This window comes from Gobio gobio, assembly GCF_949357685.1.
Source record: "Gobio gobio genome assembly, chromosome: 4".
Classification (NCBI taxonomy): Eukaryota; Metazoa; Chordata; class Actinopteri; order Cypriniformes; family Gobionidae; genus Gobio; species Gobio gobio.
Window position 1 is genome coordinate 25,499,371 of NC_137100.1, and position 15,705 is coordinate 25,515,075.

Here is a 15,705-nt window from a genome sequence, read left to right on the forward strand (position 1 = left end):
TTCCTGCTCATTGTATCTCATTGTTGATTTTCCCCCTCGTGGGCTTTTGTTTTGTGTTTATTTTTATTATTTTGCTAATAAATCTACATTCCTGCATATGAGTCCTCGCTCCCATTTTTCCCTTTCATCACGTGACATCATCGAAGGTCAGCAGCAAAGACATTGGTTAGTATAGTAAGATTAAAAAACATAAAGTATATTTGTGTAATTTCATATTTAATTATTACTTAATAAAATTAACTTTAAGTATTGTTTTGTAAGGGTAGTCTTGATCTCTCCTATATATTTATAATAAATGGGTGGATGGATGGACCACTGCTAAAAACTGTAAACGCTGCTGTTTGCTTCAACTATTAGAAAAAGGTTTTTAAACACAACACAAGACATAATTCAAAATATGGGTAAAACAACTGCGAAAAGACAGTATGGAAAATCGTCTAAGGTTACGTATGTAACCTCTGTTCCCTGAGAACAGGGAACGAGCGCTGCGTCTAGCTGACGCTATGGGGAACGCCCTCGGCGTGACTGGTGTCTGAAGCTACTATCGAATCACGGCAAAGTCTTTGACCGACGTCAGCCCATGACGTCATCAACGTGCGACCCGGAAGTATATAAGGGCGCCGTGCCAACACATACACATCTTCTCGTCTGAAGGGACTGTATGGCAGATAGGCCCTGAAGCATGGCAACGCGACGCAGCGCTCGTTCCCTGTTCTCAGGGAACAGAGGTTACATACGTAACCTTAGACGTTCCCTTTCGAAAGGGAACTCTCGCTGCGTCTAGCTGACGCTATGGGGAACGATATACCAACGCCGCCATGCTGAGGGGAGTGTCTGCCATTGGCAGTGACAACTGTCAACTCAAGTAATTCATAGAAAAACCTGAGCGATTCCCCCTCAGGTCCTGGGCTGACAGTGACAGCACTCCCTACGGTCATAGCCCAAGCTATACAACTAAACGGAACCCTAACGCACTGCGTGGAGTTCCATCTAGACAGCTCGAAGGCCCGGGACCACTACTTCCAAAGAAGGGGTCCCTTCAAGGGAATGTGGCTAGGGGACCCGAAGGAACCCCAGCCAGTCACTACTCGGGAAATGTTCTCCCGAGTGCCACCAGGGAGGCCTGACCTGGTGCCCTAAGTGTTATGGACACTTCGGTTTAGCCAACCCTGTCTGTTCAAACAGAGCCTCTGGATGGTGCCCAAGGGGCGTCCAAGCTAAGGGACTGAAACACAGGCAGTCTTACTTAGCCCGGAACTCAGAGACGGGTTATCCAAGAGAGCAACACTCAGCGTAGTGCTTTTCAACCCTTGCTATCGAGGGGAGTCTGCCTGCTCAAATCAAGGATCTACCAGGTGCTTGTGTTTCAAAGCAGTAGGGAGGCCGAAAGGGCCTTAATGACTGATCTAACAGGGAGGCCTCATGAGAGGCCTACGACCGTCTGACCAGGCTCAGGCGGCTGAGCACTCATAGACGACCCTCATTGAGGGGAGCAGCTGAGCCTGCCTGGCGAGTAACCTCCAGCTGTAGGCCCAACTACCACAAGTTCTCACAGAGAACTGGTAATTAAAGTGCCTAGCTCAGGAACTTCAACTTCAAGGAGGCCCTGTGGGCCTACTACTTGATAGCGGGTATTCCAGGGAGGCCTATAGAGGCCTACTACCTAACCGCAAGCCATGCTGGAAACCCAAGCATCCAGGCTCGGGACTCCGTCCTCAGGGAGGCCTTAGTGAGGCCTACTACCTGACAGCAATACCGCCTGCTGAGGTTACCCTTGTTTTCTCAAGGAGGCCTAATGGAGGCCTACTACTTGACAGTCAAGCTACGCAGGCTAGTCGGGCATCCTGTTTAAGGAACCCGTCCTCAAGGGAGGCCTATTAAGGCCTACTACCTGATAACCAGCCTTTAGGGAGGCCTGGAGAGGCCTACTACCTGATTGCAATACGTGCCAAATGACTGGGTCCCAGGAACACCTCAGGGAGGCCTGATGGGGCCTACTACCTCGTTCGAGTGACCACCATCTGGGACTCGACAGTCAAGCTACGCAGGCTTTTCGAGCATCCTGATTAAGGAACTCGCCCTCAAGGGAGGCCTATTAAGGCCTACTACCTGATAAGCAGCCTTCAGGGAGGCCTGGAGAGGCCTGCTACCTGTATGCAATGCGTGCTAACTGTTTTCAGATGACTGGACCCCAGGAACACCTTAGGGAGGCCTGATGGGGCCTACTACCTTGTTCGAGTCAGGGAGGCCTATTAAGGCCTAGAATTAACAGCAGGCTCTCAGGGAGGCCTGATGAGGCCTACAACCTGCCTCTGAGAGTGACCACAATCCGGGAACTCACCCTCAGGAAAGCCTAGTAAGGTCTTAGAGTTAACAGCAGGCCTTTCAGGGAGGCCTGATGAGGCCTACAACCTGCTTCTGGTAGTGATCACAACCTGAGAGCTCACTCTCAAGGAGGCCTAGTAAGGCCTTACACCTACCAGCGGGCCTTCGGGGAGGCCTGATGAGGCCTACAACCTGATAGCCTCCAGGCTAGCTGTCCTGATGCGCACATCGGTACATACCTCCAGTGAGGCCTGTTTGAGGCCTTCCAACTGAAAATGCGCCTTGTTCAAGAGGCCTACTGAGGCCTACAATTGACAGCCGACCTTCAGGAGAGCGTATTCACCCCTATTTAACCTGATAGCCAGCTAGGCTAGTAGTACCTTGATGCTTAAGCATTGTCACCTGCCTTACTAGAGGCCTGATAAGGCCTACCACTATCACCGTTATTCTTGAGAACGGTGCAATCCTTCCTGCTAACTGGGACCGCCATGTTTGAAAAATGTGGGTTGTAGTAATATTAGACCCAACGGCTCGTTTTCATGGAGGCCTGCTGAGGCCTAACACATGATAGCTACCCATTACAATGGGGACCCGTTCCAGGGAGGCTTGTAGAAGCCTACAAGCTGTACGAGTTTCGCAAAAACGAGAAATAACTGCCAGACAAACAAACTGACTGCTATTAAACCCAACGACTCTCAATGAGAGGAGGCTCTGATCTAAGTACAACAAAAAAGGTGACGGTGCCTCAGCAACGCGCCTCCTTTACCACATACCAACTGACGCCGTAGCGCTCAGTCGTAACAGAGACAAACTAATCCAACCTGCAGTGGCTTAGGGGACCGAAGACACATAATAACCCTAGGCGGTAGACAACCACTACATTCTAACAGAAAAGTGTGCTACCGCCTAGTAATCCGCAAACATTTCAAAGAAAAGAGCGGCGGCCTAACAATACTCTCAAATGAGAGGAGGCCCATCTTCTGATAACCATAAGCGGTGGCCTATCTGGCGCCATCTTGACCAACCAGGGAAAGCCAACACACGCTCACACACATAGCCCAGATAATGGTGCTGTGTTCAAGCCTAACTAAACAGGGGAAAGACAGTTCTCTCTGATGAATACCCAACTCTATACAGGAACCTGGGGTCTGTAAGAAATACATATTTTTAGTATTACATACAAAAAAGACCACTCTCACCTGCGGCATGCTGAGCGAAGACTCATTGTGCAGTTCTCACCACCATGTTCTACCGCCCATGAATGCCTGAAAGGGGCGTTCTCACTCTCCGGGCGGGCCATCAGAACATAGTACTACTCATCATAGGCCCGCCTCAGGCCTGATGTAAGAAGCGCCTGGGTAAAAAGTCATAAAAAGACATAGAAAGGAAAAAGGAGAGGGCTATGATGTAACCGCCCTCAAGGGAAGTGACCCATTACCAACGCCTTCGTTGGGAACGTTTGTCCTGGATCACCTCCCTTAAATCCTTTTTCCCCCCGCGGGAGTCCCGTCTCCTCTGTGCCCTGCTCCTCCAAGGAGGGGGGGCACGAGAGGAGACGCTAGCCCTCTGGTCCTGCCTACGGTCCTCAGACCGTGAAGGACCAGGTCCCGCCTGCCTGGGTGGGGGCGCGGATCTCAGCGGTATGCATGTTTTAAATGCCGCTGAGCGCGCCTTCGCCTCCCTGAACTTTCCAACCACCGCCTCCACGGAGGTGCCGAAAAGCTCAGTAGGCGAAACCGGTGAATCGAGGAGAAAACCCTTTTCTTTCTCCCCGATATCAGCCAGGCCCAACCACAGATGCCTCTCCGTAACCACCATAGCCGCCATAGAGCGGCCGATAGCAGCAGCAGTCTGCTTGGTGGCCCGGAGAGACAGATCTGTGGTGCGGCGCAGCTCAGCAACCGCCTCAGGGGACAGCCCGGCCCCCTGGTCGAGATCCTCCAGCAGGTCCGCCTGGTACGCCTGCAACACCGCCATCGTGTGCAGGGTCGCACCAGCCTGACCTGCTGCCGCGTATGCCCTGCCATTCAACCGCGAGGTAGTTTTCAGCGGTTTGGATGGCAGAGATGGAGCTCTCAGTGTCGACACCTGCCCAGAGACGAGATAGTTCGCAAACGTCTCGTCTATGGGAGGCATCGACACATACCCGTGCTTACCCACTCCCTCGACATCAGCAAAGCTTGCCCGCTGATGTCGGTGAATGCGGGCAGAGAACGGGTTCTTCCATGCCGCCTGGACCTCAGTATGGAGGTCCGGTAGGAATGGAAGGCTCATCTGAGGTGCTGGTGTATGACCGGGGAGAAATCGATCGTCGAGCCGTCCACGAGCGACCTCTCCCCCAGCGCGCCGCCAGGGCAGCCTCAGCCTGTCCGTGGCGCGCTCCATAGCATCCAGCAACTCGGCATACGCGGGACAGGGTGGCTGAGAGGGTCCAGGCAGGTCCTGGTCGCTCTCATCATCCTCCTCAGCCATCTCCTGCCCGTCCCGAAGAGCACCCGCTGCAGGTCTCAGCGGAGAACCATCGTTCTCTACATCGACCTGCAGGTCGCTCTCGTCAGCCGTTTGATCGTCCGAGAGTACCACACCTCTCTCCAGACGATCAGCGAGCTCCATCTGGGAACCCCATGAAGTGCGCCGCCGCTCCGCCTCAGCGAGAGCGGAACTCACATCAGCAGCCCCAGATGTTGCACCCTCTTCCCTCGAGAAGAGGGCCAGACGAGAACGGAGCGTTCTAACTGGAAATTGCTCACAGTTTGCACAGGCAGCTCCCTCGAGAACTGCCTGTGCATGCTCTTCGCCCAGGCAATAAACGCACAGAGAATGTGTGTCTCCCGGTGTCAGAAATCTCTGACACGGGTCAACACACTTCCTAAAGCTCTGCCTCTTCTCTGTGCGTTTCATCCTTTTCCTAGTTTAGTAATACTTTACCAGATCTGCAGATACCGCTTCAAACAAACAGTCCCTGAAGACGAAAAAGATGTGTATGTGTTGGCACGGCGCCCTTATATACTTCCGGGTCGCACGTTGATGACGTCATGGGCTGACGTCGGTCAAAGACTTTGCCGTGATTCGATAGTAGCTTCAGACACCAGTCACGCCGAGGGCGTTCCCCATAGCGTCAGCTAGACGCAGCGAGAGTTCCCTTTCTAAAGGGAACCCTTCATATTTACACAGTAGCCTACATTGTGCCCTGTTTTTACAGACTTTTTATGGAGTGTACAGTATTTTTCCAGTTTTGGCTGCTTGTCCAGCATTCAGACCTTGGTTATACATTTTGTGTAAATTTATAACATTTAAAAACTGGCCAACATGACACTTATAAAACAAAGTTGCCTTATATTCAGCAAAACCATAACTGGACATATACTTGGATCAAAGCAAAACAAATAAAAGTGGGAGTGTAAATTCTTGTGTTTAACCCCGCCCCCCTTTTTTATGTCTTCAATTGCACTCCCACTTACGCTTGCCTTCTCTCTTTACACACTTCTTTTAGCAACGCGAGAAGTGCAGGAAGCCGCTATTGCCTGTTCTGTTCGGTTATGCCTGTTCTTCTCCCCCACTGACTATCATCCTCTGTGGTGTCAGTGACCTGTAACCACCTGGGCAGAAGAAGAGTCAGGATACATAAGACTTCATATCAATAATTGAAAGAAACTCTGCCCCCTCGTTTTAATTTATTGATAAGCCCCCCTCGCAATATTCTTTAATTACTCGGCCACCTGCACGCCCACCCTATAGAATGCAGAGGAAGCCATTACACGAGGGCAGAAAATGATCCGCTGCCTCAACAATTGTATCTTTGTGTGGCTAAGACTGTGAGTTAGGTGTTGGGTTTCATTAGTGCCCTCATGTTGATCATGATAGGGCACATTTTTTTGAAGCTTATTGGCATTGCTCAAACAATAGGCCTTCACAAGCTGTGAGGTGCGAGGTTCGTCTAGTTTGTCAATCACAGGTATTTAAAGAATCTGTCATTGTGTGCATCACATTTGAATAATGTTATTTTTTAGGTTTCCTGTTGTTCCAAAGAAAAATGATGGGCTTGTCGCAAACCAAAAGTCAACAAGCCAGTTTCAACTGCTATCAGTTAGGCTGTCATTGTAGCCTTAAACAAACAATGCTCATTGCACTCAAGCATATGTCATGGCTGAATTCAGACATACAGTTCCATAAGATGACGCAAACAGGTTGTGAGGTGGGTTGTGTGATTGGGATGCATTGTGTGATCTGGTCAGTTTCCACATTCCAAAAAAGACTGACTGGTATAAAACATTTGGAACAATAGAGTACCAGAGTCACTGATGATACACTCCCAGGTGTTGCCTATATGAAGACGTCATTAACTCACATAATGTACAGAATAAGTCAATACAATACAATTCAATATTTACTCAAGCTTACTTCAGTTTATATACTTCTCTTTCACATATTATGACTTATTGCATAAAAATGTTTGAGCAATACTGGGAACAATTTTTTTCCACTGATGATACACTCCCTGGTTTTGCCTAATGAAGACGTCATTGACTCACATAATCCATGCACATTATAAGTCAATATGTTTTAATACGTATCAATATTTAGTCAAACTTATACATTCTAATCTTGTTTAACATATTACTGCACTAGGCTGAATGTTACAGCAGGGATCCGCTCAACATCTAGACGCTAGTCTGGTAGTATATTTCCTGGAACAAACTGAGGACTGCCAAGTGGCATTTTGATGACTCCGATTAGATAATATTAAATAGGAAGAGCTCATTGCTTCCATGTTCTTTGTTTCTAATCGAATTAAAAAATCAAATGTCCTTGGGGTACACAAGCTTAGCCTGGAGGGTTGGCGAGTGCTACGAACGAGGAAGAAGAATAAAAAGGCTCTTTGTTGCAGTTCGGTCGGTTCGCCTGGCTGACTCCGCGCACGATGCTGAGTGACGGGGCTTGTCTTGCTAGCTCTTGCGGGCAGCATGGCTCTGCTCATCTGTCATGGACCCCAGGGCCTCCATCACCAGGCTCACAATGGCCGTGATTATAGCCATGATTATAGATATGATGACAGTGTTCAGAGTCGGTCAAAGAGCACAGACTCAAACTTCTTGTTCATGGAAAGGACTTCTTTTTTTATTGATTTGGCCAGTACTCAAGGAAAATATTGGTATCAGTTGGTGGAAGATTAAATACACATTGTGTGTCATTTCTGCAAGCAGTGAGGGCAATTGTCTGATTAGTGTGTTTACATGCTGGACAAAGCCAAGCTACAATCACATTATCAAGATCTGTTGGTCTGACTTCACAAAAGCTGGAATGGTATGATTTCAGTCTGACTAAAGCGTTTACATGACATCTTAAAAGCCAAATTATTGTTATAGTTTGACTGAAAGGCACAATATGTAAGATTTTTGGATTAAAATATCCAAAAACCACAACAAAAACCAAAAACAGTGTTATATATTTTGTTGACTTGTGTACTTTCACTATCACAAATGTTTCTAAGAATGTTTAAATCCGGAGAAATAAACCTTTTTTTAGCAGGACACAGACCGTGTCCGTGCGTTGCCTATCAATTACATCATACCTGCGCTACCCTCGATTTCTATGGAAACACTAAAGATGCTTTAATATATTATATGTTTTATTAGGCAAGGGAACAACTGTTTGGATACATTTATAGACAGAAAACGAATTGTACAGTAATACAGCTCCTTCATAAAATGAATTGCATGCCATTTAGCAACTCAAGCCATCCCGCATTTAATAATATGATGCTCCAACACGATCTCATGACAATGCGTATCAATAGTACGAGTGTGCAATCTCGTGGAATGTATACGCCAAATGAGTTTTGGCGTGCATATGCTACGCAGTTTTTCGCGTGCATATGATAGCACTTTATGGAGTGTATATGACACGCTTTTGGGTAGGGTGGGTTCGTACGTATAATACGCCATAAAGAGCGTATCATATGCTCGCGAAAAACGGCGTACTATATGCACGCCAAAACTCATTTTGCCATATACATTCCACAAAATTGCAAAGTCATATTATTTATACGCTCTTTCGTGAGATCTGGCTCCTAATATGATAAAATAGAGCTGCGTTACCCCACATACGCTTGACTGGAAGAAGCGGAAGCGGCGAGCTGCGTGTTACGCTCGTCTCTCATTAGCAATCTCTTCAGCGACCTCGTTCAGCTCCCACAGCCCTTGGCCCTGCTCTGCTTCATACTACAGTAATGTTAATAATCTCATCCATGAACTACATAGTGTGCCTTTAAATTGAACATTAAAAGGATAGTTCACCCAAAAATGAAAATTCTGTCATCATGTAGTCATGCTCAAGTTGTTCCAAACCTGAGTAAATGATGACAGAATTTTCATTTTTGGGTGATAAGATTAAAACTTTAGATTGTGAATTGACAAACATCAACTTTTTTACTTATAGCAACCCAGTTTATCAACTCTGCGAACGCAGATCTTTGCTTTGAACGACTAAGAACATTTTTTAAAGATTTTTTGTGGGACTTTCAGAGGCTGCCATAGACAGAGAGCATGAGAACTGACGGCAGTCAATTTAAATGAGTTTTCACACCAGTTTCTTTCTGGCACGAAGGAAGCCTACACAAGGTTGTGCTAATAATGTCACATCCTTAAATAGCACTAGCATGGATAACACAGAGGTGTGGTCTCAGTGAAGGCCTGCACATCGGTACAATGATGACCCCTCATTTTGGACTTTTTTTTACCCTCAGGTTCTAAAGAAACTGTAATTAAGCTCTAGTGCCTGTCTTTTTCAGTATCATCCATGAAGGCTGATGATATTTGGACTTGGGTGAATCCGTTGAGAGTGGAAATGTTCAGCTAAACCACCAAGTCACAAACTAAGGAAATGGGTGAGGTTCGTGGTAATGCTTCACGCTATGTAAGTTGATGTGGTAATGCTTCATGAAACAGTTTCCCTTTTGTTCACTGTTTTCATAAATGTCATTTTTGAAAATATCAGAACACATGCCTTAAAAAGCAAATGGTTACCAACCCTAGTCTTAAGGATTCACACTAAAAAGGCTGGAATACACTACACAATTTTTAAACAGATTTTAAAACACAAGGCATCACAGACATGCCGACTTTCTCATGACAAATTAAAACAATGTGTTCTAAAATATAAAACATGTTTGACAGATTTTTAGTCTGAAGCTAAAATAATCTGTGTCCATAATATAGTTCTCGAATTTCTGGGATATCTGTCAACCTCGACTGCCCAAAATGCTGACTGGCTCTGACTTTCCACAACAAGCGTTTACTCGTCTAGACTGCAAATCGCGGTGAAAATCTGGGCAAAAGTCTTGTAACCTTATAAACATTTACAGACATTCAGACTCAAATTCAAGTCACCCATATTTCATTAATGTCTTATGTATAGAAATGGGGGACTTAATGTGACACAGTTCTGACCTTGTGCAATTCTATTGTTTACAATTGTGACGTTTCAAATGCAGAAAAATAAGTACAGGGCCTACAGCTTTACAAAAATATATATCTAATTTATGTTTTCTTAAGAATAAAATAAATTTTGTCCCACATTATATTAAGTGTCTTTGAGTATGTTTTTACATTGTATTTATACCTGCATGTGTCACAGAGAGAGTACAGTGCAAAACCAACTCAAAGTCCAACTCAAACACAAACCAGATGTGACAGCATGCTGTAATTCATTTCTGTAATAACATCAACGATTACACTGTTGACCCTTCCCTTACACCTTAACCAACTCTCAAACCAAACCAAACCTGTCCCTAACCTTAACCGTATCCATCTCAATAGCAGCAGGAAGTGCTTTGCAATACAACATGAGCACAAAATCACATTGTGCCTAACCATTTTTAAGTTAAAGACACCCATTATAAAGGATGACCAGAAAAATGCAGCTCAGTTACAACAAACCTGTATGCTTCATCTCAAAAGTTAATGTGATACCATGCAAATGGTGTTTTACTTTCACAATGAATCCACAATACCACTAACGTAAGTTGTTTTCCTGTATGAAAGTTCATTATATTCAGTTCATATGTGTTTTAGTCTTGCCATTGAAGAACGGCATAGTGCATAACAAGACATGGTTATACAATGTTGCAATAGGTTAATATTGAATGTGTTCAAATCATATTTGCATGTTGACTATTTGATCAAGTAGACTGTGGACAGTGTCCAGGGCATCATGACCAGCCTACTGGAATTTCCATCTATTGTATCTCTGAGGAGTTGAGTCATTGTTGTCTGTTTCCTGTTTTCAGTCAGTTTACTTCCACCATTCTGCTTTTTTATCTATATTTAGAGCTGGCCTCATTTATCTGTTGACATCCTCTTGTCAGCGTTTCTGGAAACACAGTATGTGACACTGACTAGACCCTGTTTCACTTCTGGTCTAGAATGTTTTAGACTTTTTGTGAAGTAGGTGTAGGAGCCATTTTTTGTATTCACAACATGTACATGATCCATGAACTGCTGTCAAACTGTTGATCTCAGAGCAGTAACTGGTATTAAGTAAATAAATCGTACACAGAGAGCTTTCTGTATTATTTTCATCGATGTGGGGTCTGAAACATAAGAAAAAGCGGAGAGGGTTTTAATGGCAGGCGTCTACATTCCAGGGTGCATTTACTTACACTGTCAGCTCTATTACGGAGCCGCATGTGCCGGTCGCACTGCATTTAGATTGAGGAAATCGAGCCTCACTGGCTTCCTCAGTGGTCAAACATGCTGTACAATCACGTCTTAGAGTGAAAACCTTTCAGAAAAGTAGGTTCAAGAGCTCCGTTTCCAGCCCTCTGGTAACTAACAGAGACAGACTGTCAGAGGGCAAACTCAGGACACTGGCGCTAATAGATTTAAATAAAAATGTTTAGAGTTAAAATGACAAAAAATTCTATTAAGAGTATTTGACAACATTCATTCAGCTTCCAAAATAGTGAAATGATTGTCCTACAAGCTATCTTTAAAAATGGCTGTTTTTAAAATGTCCCAAGGGACATATCAGTTATAAAAAGTGGCTTTTGGGAATTCATTCGGTGTGTACACTCGAGTGTCTTGTTGCAGTGAAAGTTTAGGTGCTTTTGTCCAGCCACTGACTTGTTGAGCCTACGTATTGGTCTTGCATCTCCTCTTTAAAGACTGCTATGAGCTTTGACTCAACAGACGGCGATACAGACTGCAGATATCATGTTTAAATAAGCGATTTATGCAGTGCAGTGCAAAGAAACTGAACATGAGCAAATTTCATTAGCCTATTTTAACTATGAATAATTGAGTGTCGTTGTTTCCGAATATCATAGCACATGGATTTATTTAGACAAACAACATGATTGCGAGTGTAAAATTGTTTGTACAACAAATAATCTCTGCCAACCAAAATAGTTAAAAATGCTTGTTTCCGTGCAGCATGCAATAGTAGAGTTCCTGAATGAAACAAATAGTTTGAGTGAATGAGTTAATAACACTCTTACAAACACAGCTGCTTGTTTCATTCCTGAATGAATCTGTTTCAAATGAATCAGTTCAGTTAATTATTCAATGGCTTAACTATAAAGACGTATCACGCATCGCCACCTACTGGTGTAATTATGTAAAATGCAGAATGAGTGACAAAGGGTATGTTTACATGACACCGGGCGGCTTCAACTGAAAACTTTTTATGCATTTTGGCTGTTCATTTACACAACAACGGCCTGAAAATGCAAGGTTTCAAAGCGCAAGATTTTGAAAACGATGCCTTTACCGTCTCCATGTAAACAACATGTGAATTTGTGAAAACGACATCACGCAGATCCGCGGGATTGTTTTGACGTCGTCATCTGTTTTAGTACATCATTGTTGTGTAAAAATACCCTTAATATCCTCATGACAGTATGTCTGGAAAGTGTATAAAGAGTATGGCTTGCTATACTTATGCAACACTGCAGAATCACTAAGCTAAACAAATTTGAGGACCGGAAAAAACTGTTGATTAATAAGATTTACATCACTAACAGACAGCAAATACTCTGACTCTAAGTAAACAGGCGTGACTGTTTCACTGTAACAATACATAGGTGGGGAAAAGACTCAAGTACAACAGCTTAATAGCTTTATTTGAAACAGTAAATATTGAATGTACAGTAGAGAACGTCAGATATTATATAAATAATAAAAAAAATGACAGCATCACCCTGGTGTTGATCCAGATATTGTTTTGAAATTACTATTAAAAATAAAAATGTGGCACACTCAAAAAGCAAGGTGAGAATGCGAGGTATGAAAGCAACACTGGTAAATATTGCTAAAATAAATGCACTACACAGAATATCATTTCAGCCAGTTGCATTTTTTTTTCTTTGAAGGCCAGTATAAATGCTTTTTGACAAAACAAAAACACAATCAATACAACGTTCACAACTGAAGCCCAACAAAAGTTCCCACATAGACTGATTCAATAAAAATAGAATGAAAAAGAGGGTCTCCATTCATCTACCATTACCGGTTTAAATAAATATTTCATATCTCGAGCACCTATATGTTCATATTTTGAGGCGGATTTAAAAAAGCTGAGGCTGAAAGGCACTTCCAAACTGACCTAGCATAAATTGTGGACGGCAACATTTCAAAATTTAAAATGAATAGCTCGGAGATACAGCTAAACTTTCAATCAGCTGGTACTTTGAACAGACATAAGCGTAGCAGCAAACATACACATTTCAACTTAAATCCAGTCCAAAGAGTAAGGTTCCATTTTAAGACACTCTTTTCAGGCATTGTTCAAGCTGTTTCTCCTCGAGTTTCTCTTCAAGACATTTAATAATGACAGGGTCAACTTTGGGATCAAACTTGTTTGCAAACCAGTGGCCGTCCTCCAGAAGCCACCGGAGCTCCGCTGCACCATAGATGCAGACACTGCGTCTGTGTCTGCCAGTGCACTGTGGATACAAACGGCTTTCAAGATATTTCCATTTAACCAAACGTGTCCTACTCTTTAGATCTGACACATCAGGCTCAGATCTTTGGAGCTCCCCAGGAACTCCAGGCACTCTAGCCATGGTTGCCCAAAAGTGCTCATCAGGAGAATACGTGTCAGCTGACCACTGCAGAAAATCCTTTGCCAGTTGATTGTTCATAATATACGTCACAAAATCATGTGTCAACACAAAGTAAGCACTCCCAACAAACATCTCAATGTCATGCGGTGGTGGGTCTTTAGCACTGGAGGTTTTAATAGGCATTTTCTGGTATTCATATGATACATCTTTCAACTCATACTGAAACTGAAATCGCTGCTTTTTCAGTTCGCTGGGTCTACTTGTTTCGAGCATGTTTGCACCATTCAGTTTCTTGAGCTCAGTCATCAGCTCATAATTGGACTTCAACGGGAAGTCTTGGCCACACAAATTGATAACATACTTCCATTTGACCTCTGATCTCAGCAGGTCTGAAAGGCAGTTGAGATCTGCATTAAGTCTTGTAATGTGTGCATACTGAACAGACTCGATTTTAGATGCTATGAAGACATTTGGAAAACACTCCTCCAAGTTCCTCAGTGCTGCAATAAAATTTTTCGAGGACTTCTGGTCATAATGAATGCAGTAAATATTCTGAGGTGTGTAAATGGCTCGAAGAATCCTTTCCACCATTGCACTGTTCTTGTGCACCACCAAAGAGTATGCGATTGGAAAGCCGCATTCCTCATCAGTAACAAAGATCTCATTATAGCCCCTTTTTAGTTTGTAGTTTTTGCAGTCCGCCGTGAAAGAAACAATACTCTTATCATCAACTTCCACAATGTTTTTCCGTCTCATCTCCAACGACTTGCCAATTTCCACTGGTTCCAGTTCGTAAATGGCTGTGCAGTTAATGCCATGCAGAGGCTTGAGTGATCTATATGTAGTTCCATCGGGCTCAATGTAGATACTGTTGTCCATTGAAATCTTTATGTACACCAGCTTCAGCACAACAAACAGGGACACAACAAACACATAGAACTTGCATTTTATCCAGTGTAAGATAGCACATCTTCTTTTCATTCTGCTGAAAAAGTACATGGAAATAGGTGTTAGAAATAAAGCTGACATATGCTAATCTTCTGACATGAAACGCTACTCGGAAAGTTGTATTACATCATATAACTGAAGGGGATTTGCCTACCTTGCACACTGCCGGTCTTTTGTTTTGTACCACTGCCATCAAATGTTTCTCAACATTACAATATATGAACCTGTGTGACAAAAAAATAATATATCCAGGAATACAAAAACCCGGCTGTTTCTAGATTAATTCGTTACCTAATATTGCAAAAATTGACGCACGTAGAGCTGTTTGGAAAGCTTTAAAGCGCACGAGCCAGATTAAACAATGGTATAGCCAACAAGATACATTCCCATCAATCTGCTCAAAAAGCAAGAAAAATGTACTTATTATATATCCGCATCTCTGTTCAAACAATTTGAAAGGCTTAATACAGAATCAAAAAAAAAAAGTTTGAATAACTAGACAACACATTCGCGCGTTTTGCGTGTATATAAAACACACTTAAAAGCGACCGAGAGACTCCTTCAATGTCCTATCGATCTCTAAATGATATGTATCAAGTTCAGGATACTTACGACTGCTGTTAAGATTGCGTGGATTCGTACCGTCACTCCGCTCAAGATGAGTAAGTTCAGGGACTTCGCCTTCAGTGACTCAAGAGAGGCAGAACGAGGCGTGAACGCCAGTAAAGTCCAGTCCGCCCACTTATACTCGGGTATACTCGGGCTTTGACAACTAGACAGCTTTCCGAGCATCACACACACACATACCCACACATACTCAATTTAACCTAATCTAGGATCCGTACTAGTTAGTTATATAATATAGGCTACGTATACAAAAGGAAAGGGTAATGTGTTTATTTTTTGTTTAATATCAAGACCATCAACTTATCATTGAACCTAATAGGTGTACAAAGACGTTTCACACATTCATATTTTCAAACTGAAAAAAACAACAACAACACTTTTACACTTTATAAAAGTTTTAAACAAACATTTTATAACAATATAACAGTTTTAGCTTGATAGTCTATCAGCAAGCAACTACGTATCAAAGGTCCACTCCTCACTCCGTGTGAACAAGTCCCAGTATCTGTTCGTCATATGGCTCGGAAAAAACTCCTCATCGCTGACCAAATGAATCGACCGGATGTTCATGAAAACGTCATTTTTGGATGGTTCTACAGAACAAAACGAATAAATGAATGCCTTATTATACAAAATTGTATTAACTACATATAGGCTACATCAATATGTCTAAAGGTTTTATAAGTTTAGAAAACATTTATGGCATGCTGACTGTTACCACATAACGTTTTTTTTTTTTATTA

The 15,705-nt window shown here is 43.4% G+C and overlaps 1 protein-coding gene across 4 annotated transcripts; it reads right to left on the reverse strand.

Annotated features, from left to right (window-relative positions):
- Positions 1-12,426: 12,426 nt before the first annotated feature.
- On the reverse strand, positions 12,427-15,034 carry gcnt4a (glucosaminyl (N-acetyl) transferase 4a). Of its 4 annotated transcripts, none has more exons than XM_079816281.1 (3): positions 14,948-15,034; positions 14,490-14,559; positions 12,427-14,369 (listed from the first exon to the last, which is right to left on the reverse strand). In XM_079816281.1, the coding sequence occupies exon 3, from the start codon at positions 14,366-14,368 to the stop codon at positions 13,085-13,087; it is 1,284 nt and encodes a 427-aa protein (XP_079672407.1). In that variant the 5' UTR covers position 14,369; positions 14,490-14,559; positions 14,948-15,034; the 3' UTR covers positions 12,427-13,084. The 4 variants fall into 4 exon arrangements, with proteins under 4 accessions (XP_079672407.1, XP_079672406.1, XP_079672409.1 ...); XM_079816280.1 differs by having other exon boundaries at positions 12,427-14,372; positions 14,948-15,028; XM_079816283.1 differs by having other exon boundaries at positions 12,427-14,287; positions 14,948-14,999.
- Between the last annotated feature and the right edge of the window lie 671 nt (positions 15,035-15,705).